We start from the raw sequence: 9,427 nt of genomic DNA, 5'->3' as shown, positions 1-9,427 counted from the left end.
AGGCGGGTTTGGGATCTCCCCAAAGTGAACCGTCGCCCTCTAGGCTGTGCCAACAGCATCGTGTCTTCAGTCAATGACCCCTGGTGAAAAAGCAAGTGCTGAAACCACTTCCCGTCGGTGAGTTCCCTGAAGTCCTGGTGTGGTGATGTATAAATGAGAATGGTGAAGGCTGACTGAGTTAAAGCAGAGGAAAGCTATGGCAGTGCCCACGTGTTGGCACGTGTGGTGCTATCACACGCTGGGAAGTCCCAAAAGCTTAACAAAGTAAAATTAGACACGTGAAAGTAAATTCTTCTCATAATGCAGATATGGTGGCTGCCTTTTTAGTCACTGTTTGCTTTATCTCTAAAGCAGTATGGACATTGCAAGTGTTAGAAAGATAAATATGGACACCTTTAATCACAAATACCTTGCTTTACAATTACCTGTAATTTGGCACAGTTCAGTTCCTTGCATTCCTTCCTCTGGTATTTTTTTCCTCTGTGCATTACAGCCCTGCCTTCCTCTGAGCTGACTGACAAGCTGAGCCTTGAGAGATGCAGCTCTGGGTCCCTCTGCTTATAACATAGTCATAGGAGTGAGCTTCCTTCTCTTCTGTCCACGTGTGTGTTGAGCTATAAGTGCTTCACTCTTTCCCAATCAACAGCTATTGAATTTTTTTTTTTGTAAAATAACTAAGAAAGCATTATTTTATAACCGCTCCTTCTCTAAAGGATCAAAGGAGTTTCCTACCATATCTCAAAAAGACAGAAGCTCTCAACACACTCCAAAAGATACCTGTGCTGCAGGTTAACGACAGCAAGTGGGATGACTGAAGGGATTTGTACAAAGGGAGCAAATCATAGAATCGTGGAATGATGGGATGCCTCAGGTTGGAAAGGACCTTTACAGGTCATCCAGTCCCACAACCCTGCAGGAACAGTGACATCTTCAACCTGATAAGGTTGCTCAGAGCCTCATCCAACCCGACCTTGAATGTTTCCAGGGATGGGTCCTCCACTCTTAATAACAGCTGCCTTTTTCTCCTATGTGTGCCCCCAGGTGAGCGCATCCTGCAGGCTTAGAAGATGCTACCCATATGCACTGGGAAGGGATGTGTTCATCCCAGGAGGAGCTCCTGGCTTTGGAGCTGGATGCTGGCCATGCCATTTCCTTCTAGGTCGAGCTGCAAATGATGGACTGAGCGAGTGTTTGCTGAAGGAGAGGGTTTCTCGCAGAGAGGTGTGTCGGGACGCAGAGGCTCCTCACCTACGTCATTGGCCCAGGGACCGCTTTGGGGCTGGAGCCCTCCTTGCATTCTCACCCAGGGCGCTATCTGCTGATTAAGCCTTGACTATCTCGATAGCTTTCCGTGTGGGCTGTTTGCTCTGCCCGGCTGTGGCAACATCAGCTGCGCTTGCATCCTCTGCCAGCTCTCCGCAGCAGAAAACACGTAGGCAGGAGTGCAAACAAAGCCGGGAGCAGCAGGGCCTTTGCTCCCTGCTGTGGGACGAGGCGGGTGCCCCCAAGCCGGCCAGGAGCAAATCAGCACCTGACTGCTGTGGGTGACTGGGAGCCAGGGGCTTGCATCCCAGTGGGATGTTCTGGACTCCTCACACAGGCTGAGCGCAGGTCAGGGTCGCAGGGGGTTGTGCTGGGGGGTTGTCTTTGGTGCTTCAGCTCTGCTTCTCCCTTACCAATCCTGCTGTCCCAGCACAGAGCTGCCACTGAAGTTCATGCCCCTTAAACCCCAGGGCCAGAAAAGCTCTGGGGGATCCTTCCAACCTACGGTGGGTCGTTCCCATCCCGGGATCTTCTGACCGTGCTCCTGTACCTCTCAAAGCATCTTCCTGCTGGGGTTGAGGGGGACAAAAAGAGGCTGTGACGGATCAGCAGGGCTCCCTGCCTGCCTGGATAGCTAACAGGGAGCTGAGAAGGCACTCAGTGCCTTGGGCGGCTGGTTCAGCATGTGCGGTTTTATTTGGGATGTGTTTGTAGGAGACCCTCTTGTTGCTTTCCTTGGAAGTATTCACAGCATCAATCCAGCATTGTTGTTCTCTCCTGTAGTGCAAACGGATTTAAGCTGTGGTGCAGCCTCCACAAGTGCTGTTCTAGGTACAAAGGCCCTTAACGAGCCATAAACCACCCAAAAAAAGTGGCACCCACTTTGCTCAGTCCCATGCGCTTCCCCTGACCCTCAGAGCAGCAGCGCTCAAGGACCTCACACTGCAGGCTCCTGAGCCCACGCCTTCGAAAAAAGAGCCCCGACTCCTTGCTCAGCCTTATCTCAGCACACCAAGAATGCAAACACCAGAGCTGGTGGAGAACAAGCCATGAGGCTGCTCCAAGCCCTGGCAGGGCAGAAGATACTGGAGTGGCAGAGCAGCTCCTCTGGCACAGGGAAAGGGCTCTCCAGCAGCTGTGGATTCCTTCCAGAGTGGTTCTGCTTGGCTCTGCTTCCCAGCGGACTGCACGCTTTGCCTGCTTCTTGTGGCCAAGAGGTGAGTTTAGGTTTCTCTCTATGAACATGTCAAGTTGTAGAACCAGAAAGCAGCTGAGAAGTGGTGTGGGAAGAAACCCCTTGGCTGGTACGCGTTGCTAGGGGCCGGAAAGATTGCACTAATTACCCTCTGCAGTGAAAATGAAACATTCTCCTAGAATCAAAGCATGGTTTGAGTTGGAATGGACCGTAAAGATTATCTAATTCCACCCCCCTGCCATGGGCAGGGACGCTTCCCACTGGATGAAGCTGCTCATTCTACGATTGTATCATTCTATGATTCTGTGATATTCTTCTACCAGTTTTCCATTTGGAAGAGGTTTTGAAATAAGCCTGGTGTAACCTCTGGAAGGCAGTTGGCTTTGAAGTGCACACACGTGCCAGACTTGACTGTGTCTCTAATTTGCTTGAGCAGATTCTGTAAAGACACGAGAGCGAAGCAGCCACAGCCTGGGGGAAAGGCAAGAGGATGGGAGTCTCGCTTTTGAATCTTGAGGGATGCTTGGGAGCTGTGGAGATTAAGATTTTGTGGCAGCAGAGTTTGGCATTGCCAGAGGACCATGATACATGTTGAATTTGTAGTGTTAATGTAATGCAACGTAATTCATAATGGGGGTGACTTGCTTCAAATAGACTAAAACTCAAACCTGATCTGAACTAAAGCGAACTCAAAGCTGCAGGTGCTGTTATTTCTTGATTAAAAATAATCCTTTTGGCAAAGGAGGAGAAGACTTCATCCCTGTGCAATCCGAGCACATCTTCCACCCCTGGAGGTGTTCGAGGCCAGGTTGGATGGGGCTTGGAGCAGCCTGATCCTGTGGGAAGTGCCCCTGCCCATGGCAGCGGGATTGGAGTTAGATGAGGTCCTTTAAGGTCCTTCCAACGCGAACCGTTCCATGACTCTATGATTCCAGCTCGCTGTGGGGCTGCCCAGGGAGGGCCCCTCTGGCCAGGCTGCCCCCGCAGGGTGCGCAGGGCTCCCAGCATCCCTGCAGCTTGGCTTACTCCCTCTTTTGGTGAAATCCGCTGGAGAATCCCTCTGCACCTCCCCTCCGCACTTGTCTCGAGGCCACCTCATTGGAATTATCACGCGCTCCTAGTAATCTCTCTTGTAGCCTCCCCCCGCCCTTTTCATCCCGCACTTGAAATACTGAAATTGCCCCGAGAAAAGAAATCTCTTTACAACACGGGCCATCAAGGCTGCATCCCGAGCAGCCGCTCGGCAGGGTAATCTATTCAGTGGCCGGGATTTATTTTTAACATTCCCTTCTGCAGCCCTTTTAACTCGAGCAGGGAAGTGAACATTTTGATAACAGCAGCCTCTAGGTCAAATGTGATGAGAATTCATAACTCGCCACATCGGGGGTTTTGGAAAACCAACCAAGCAAAACAATTTCCCGGAATGAGACGACGAGGACTCACGTTTCCCCTCACAATGTCGGTATCTGTCGGAGGTTTTACTTATTCTCTCCCTACAATTTGCAAATAAAATGCCTCCCGGACTATTTTAAATGTGAACGGCTCTGGCGGCTCATAAAGACTCAAGACATCAGATCTCCAGGCTATTAAAGAAGAAATATTAATCCGGTAATGGGAATGTTCCGATGGTCCCGTTTCTAATCACAGCAAAGGCTGAGTTTTCTGCTTCAAGCAAACATTGCCAAGACTGTGGCATCGAGATGTATAAATCACATGGAGCAGAGGGAGGGAGCTCCAGACCTCGGGCTGCACTGGAGAAGCCCAGGAACAGCGATGGGCACTGGTTAGGTCAGAGCTGGGAACAGAGAAAAAGAAATAAGCCCGAAAACTTGGCCAAGCTGAGATCAGTGAGGAAGCTGCTAGGGGGCAACTTCTTAAATGCTGTTTTATTTGGGGTTTCTATTTATTTTGGTTTTCTGTTTTAGTTGTTGGTGAATGAGAAGCTCAGTGTTAGCCAGCAAAATGTGCCCGCAGCCCAGAAACCAACCACGTCCTGGGCTGCATCCAGAGCAGAGGGACCAGCAGGGAGGGAGGGGATCCTGCCCCTCTGCTCTGCTCTGAGAGACCCACCTGGAGAGGCAGGAGAAAAGATGGAAGGAAAATTTGTACTTCAAGCAAGGTGGTTTATTTTAATCTCACTTGTGCTGTTCCCCAAGCCCTCTCGAGGTGGGCTCCGCAGAGGGTGTTCGAGGTGCACCTGGATGGTGCTGGGGCTGTGGTGCTGGGCAGCACAGGCTGCTTTATCTGCAGGTTCGGGAATGACTTGTTCCCAAACCACTTGTGTTTGCTCTCTATTCCCTGTCTTCTGTCCAAATTCAATATCTGCAGGGAGGTGCTGGGTGCTGCCTTTCATGGCAGGGGCTCCTCTGCAGAGCACTGGGGCAGTGGGAGGAGGTGGGAAAACAAAGGGAATAATAATAATAATAAATAACATTAAAGCAGCATTAAACCTGCTGGCTTTGTCCAGAAGAGCGTACTCACAGCCACATGGGTGCCTGGTGGCTCCAGCATTGTCACCCACTTCACCCCTGGCATCTCCTCCCACGCTGTGGTGGGAACCCAGTGTGTAATGAGAAACCGTGCAGCGGCAATGGGAAATGACAAAATCAGCTGTGCTGCATGGAAAGCTGTTCTGGGAGCAGTCATTGCTTTAATATTTAATTGGATGAGATCTAGCTCTGAGAAACGGAAGGGGAGCTGCCAGAACTTCAGCGCTTGCAGGGCACTTTCCATGAGGTTTGCTACTCCGTGGACTTCTCTGTGTTCTGGCTGGGTGACATGGGAATGCGTCTCATTAATTATCTGAGCACACAAAGCTGTGTTTCCTCCCATACCCTTCAATTAATTGAGCTGTAAAGACTTCCAGAGGTTTGCTTGGATGTTGTGTTGTCAAAGCATCTTCTCTCTCTTGGTCCCTGGCTCATGATCTCTGCCGAGCAAATGCTGGCTGCTCAGGTGCAACCAGGTGGCACTTCGGGAGGGAATTCCCTGTGTCACAAGCCTGTCACACAAAGCCATGGAGAGAAGAGGCAGGACTGAACCTCCCCAGCACAAACCCTCTGGTGCTGTGCACATTCATGTGATGGTGAGGGCAGAAATGAGGGGCTGGGACAGGCTGATGTGGGCATGAGATGGCTCTCAACCTAAAAATTGTTCCTTCTGTGTCCTTTTAGGTGGGTCCCATCAGCACCAGGCTGTTTCTGGGACTGAGGTTCAGCTGGCACCAGGACCATATTTCCTCTGCGCATCAGCCGCCTCCTTCAGAAATCCCTTTGCATGTTCCCGACGGTTTGGGTGTCTTCAACAGGGAGAGGGGCTTTGAGGGAGCCTGATTGCCACCGTGATGGCAAGCAAACAATTGCAAAATGTGGATTTCTCAGAGCTCTAATGCAAGTAAGTCCTAATTCTGTGCTTTTGCAAACCCAACCGCTGCCTGTCCTTACATCTGCCTCTCTCTGGTCCTTCTGCAGTCCCCATCCATGCAGGAGCCAAGTCCCTCCCAGCCTTCAGGGTTAAAGCATGGGCAGAAAGCCAGATTGGGAAAGAAACCTTGGTGCCTACATACTACAGGTTTTGCTTTGGCTCAAGCATCCTGGACTGTAATCGTGACCTTCTCCTCACTGGGACTCTCAGCCCCCTTGGCCACCTCTCCTGCTGTAGACAAACAAGCGTTGGTGCGATGCTGCAGTGCCTGAGAACAGTTTTCTACGCCACCTTCCCCCACGTAGGGGCTTGGAGGTCCTTGCCTTGGCGTGGGGTGAGGTGATCCTTCTCACCATGCTCTCCTCTCTCTCTTCCTTGTCCTTCCCTCTTTGCCAGCCCAATGACTGTGCTGTGAGACACAGCTGCATGTCCCTTCTCCAAGACCACTCCTGGTCCCCCCCTGCCTGGCTGGGGGCAAGGAGGTGGGACCCCAGCACTTCACACGGCAGAGCCCTGTGCACCATGAAACATCTCACCAGGCTTGACCTGGGGAAGAGGCACAAGCTTCACAAACAAAGCCATGTCCTACCAATTCCCCGTCCTGCTAAGTAATAACACCGGTGTTTGTTTTTGCTGTTCCTTGTCTCTCCTTAGCATCCACGTCCAAGGCATGACCCCAAAGGCCCGAGGAAAGCAAGAATGTTGAGGAAATTCCAGATATGCCTCTGCTTCTTCTTTGTCTCAGGCATCTTGTATGAGATCTCCCTGCTGTCTGGCTGCTTCTTCTCCTACGTGCCTATGTCCAAGCACTTCTTGACACCTGAGCAGGTCTTGAACCTCGGCAAAAGCATCATTTTCCTGGAGACAACGGAGCGTCTGGAGCCAACCACACTGGTGTCCTGCTCTGTAGAGTCTGCTGCTAGGATTTACCAGGACCGGCCCGTCATCCTCTTTATGAAGGGACTTACGAACAACAGTGTGTTGGATTTGAACTCCAGCTATGCGGCCTTCTCGCTTTTGTCTTCTATGAAGAATGTCTTCATTTTTCCTCTCCAGATGGACACTATTTTCCAGGAGACCCCTCTGCTTCAGTGGTACAACCAGGTGAGCATTATAATAAGGGGAAATAGGAAATTAGCTCTAAATATGGAGGGGAAAAGCTCTGAAGAAAGCTTCAACAGGATGGAGGAACACAAGACTGGCTCTGTGAAATGAGTCACATTTGGCTTTTTGGTTCAGAATAGATTCATTTTGGCCACGTTTTGCAGTGTATTCATCTATCTGCTTATTGGACACATTATCAGCATTTTCCTCCCTATCTGGAGAACTGGATTGTTTTGGCAAAGGAAACATTGGTAAAAATAGATTGCATATGTGTTTTGATAAAACACCGCTTAATAATCTTTCTCAACAGAAGCCGGTTGAACAAAATGTGCTGCCTGGGCGCTTGTTACTGCTCCACACAGCAACAAAGCCCATGGTAGATAAGATGTGGGAGACATTTCACTTTTTGTCATGAAGATATGCAAGCCCAAGGTGGGGTCTTGCAATCTCCACCCTGGAAAAAAGCTCCTGGCAAACTGCTTGCAAGCAGCTTTTGTCAAACATGTTTGGCTCTGTCTCCGTGCAAGGCAGGCGATATTTCCTCCAAAGTCCTCCTTCTCTTGAGAGAAAATGACTTCCAACGAACACCCTCCAACCTGTTTCAAAGAGCTGGGAGTGATCAGGGAGTGTATTAAGTGGGTTGTGTCCCACCGGAATAGCAGGCAATGATTCATGGTGTCATTGATTTCCCTTTGTCTGCTCCATCGAAACAGCCGTGGAACATTCCTGCGTTCCTTTATATGAGCACAGCACTGCTCAGCACTGCCCCGCCTTACCTTATTCCAATAATATTCAATAGCTGGAGCAAGAACAGGTGGCTAGTGGCATTTGCAGGTGTGCAGGTGCGGTTTTATGGTGCTGTTTGCAGCCTGATGGAGGGGTGTGGTCCATTCTCATCACTGTCTCGGCTTTCCAACTCTGCAGGTAGTCCCGGAGCAGGAGAAGAACTGGATCCATGTCAGCTCTGATGCCAGCAGACTGGCGCTCATTTGGAAGTATGGGGGCATCTACATGGACACAGATGTCATCTCCATCAGGCCCATTCCTGAGGAAACCTTCCTAGCAGCGCAGAAGTCAAAGTTCTCCAGCAATGGGATCTTTGGCTTCCCTGCCCGCCATAAATTTATTTGGGACTGCATGGAGAACTTTGTTCTTAAGTACAACGGGAAGATCTGGGGGAACACAGGGCCCTTTTTAATGACAAGGATGCTCAAAGCCACCTGCAATCTCACAGATTTCCAAGGCACCGAGGACCACAGCTGCCAGAACATCTCCTTCCTCAATCCCCAGCGTTTCTATCCCATACCGTACCCGGCCTGGGGTCGGTACTACGCCGTGTGGGACAGAAGCCCCAATTTCAGCCACTCCTATGCGCTGCATTTGTGGAACTTCATGAACCGCAACCGGAAAGCTGTGGTTGCGGGCAGTAACACGCTGGCTGAAAATCTATACAAAGCCTACTGCCCCACCACATACAAGGACCTGATCCAAAACACAAAGCTAAGGGATTTCACAGAGTCTGAGGAGGTTTTGTGACGTGGCATTAGGAGAAGGAAGTGATCCTTCCAGCCCTCCTCATCCTGGGGTCAGAACACAGTCATCATTGGTGTCTGTAGCTGGCTTTGAAGGAGAAAGACAGACCTTTTAAAACCACCATCCCTACACTCTCGGAACACTACGGAGCATGTGCAGAAGGGTGGTGGGTATTCATCAGATGCAGCCTCCTACGACATGAAGGTCACCTTTGCCTCAGTTCTGTTTCCTCGTCGATGCTCATGAACCAAACCTTCCTGAACTGAAGGGACTTAGGGGCCTCACTAGTGATCTTTTCCAAGGGAAAATGTCCTAAGGAGATGCATGGCCTCCTGGGAGGAACTTCAGAGGCACCTCCACACCTCTTGCTATTGGCAGCTACCCATGTCAAAAAAGTTGCAACCCCAACAGGCTTTGGACTGGTCTGAGGCCCCTGCGGCAAGTGGAATGCAAAGATGTGGCAGAGGATGGATGGCAGGATGACAGCTGGTGAAGAGAAGCCCTAAGCACTGTCTTTTCCTTTCTCTTTTTCTCACATGACCTTTACACCCTACGTTTTTGAGAGGGACCTTACCAGTGCAAGTTAAAATAAAATGGTCAATAAGCCACCATTCCTCTGAGCTTGCTTTCCCCTGCACGCCCCTGGAGTCCTATTTTCCCGATGTTTGTGCTTCTGCACTCCCACTTTGGCTCTGTCCAGGAGGGGCTGCACGGCCCCATCCTCTGAGCTCAGTTCTGGCTGCAGAGAGTCACATCCCTCCCTGGAGAGGAGATGTTTGAAGCACCAAGAAACAACAGGGCTGGCCCCCCACATCTTCCAAATACCTTTGAAATAAGTGGAGATCAACCCACCTAGGACTAAGGTGTAACAGTTCTGGAGAGGTCACAGTTATCCAGATGTGCCACCTA

General features: G+C 50.5%; 1 protein-coding gene across 2 annotated transcripts; it reads left to right on the top strand.

The window, feature by feature from the left end:
* Positions 1-2,275: 2,275 nt before the first annotated feature.
* On the top strand, positions 2,276-9,163 carry A4GNT (alpha-1,4-N-acetylglucosaminyltransferase). Of its 2 annotated transcripts, XM_069865260.1 has the most exons (4): positions 2,276-2,480; positions 5,632-5,851; positions 6,536-6,985; positions 7,910-9,163. In XM_069865260.1, exons 2-4 carry the CDS (start codon positions 5,735-5,737, stop codon positions 8,519-8,521), a joined length of 1,179 nt encoding a protein of 392 aa, XP_069721361.1. In that variant the 5' UTR covers positions 2,276-2,480; positions 5,632-5,734; the 3' UTR covers positions 8,522-9,163. The 2 variants fall into 2 exon arrangements, with proteins under 2 accessions (XP_069721361.1, XP_069721360.1); XM_069865259.1 differs by lacking the exon at positions 2,276-2,480 and having other exon boundaries at positions 5,578-5,851.
* The last annotated feature ends 264 nt before the right edge of the window (positions 9,164-9,427 follow it).

Source organism: Phaenicophaeus curvirostris, chromosome 10 (genome assembly GCF_032191515.1).
Source record: "Phaenicophaeus curvirostris isolate KB17595 chromosome 10, BPBGC_Pcur_1.0, whole genome shotgun sequence".
NCBI classification, from domain to species: domain Eukaryota; kingdom Metazoa; phylum Chordata; class Aves; order Cuculiformes; family Cuculidae; genus Phaenicophaeus; species Phaenicophaeus curvirostris.
The sequence above is the reverse complement of the archived record's forward strand: the minus strand, read 5'-3'. Positions and strand labels throughout refer to the sequence as shown.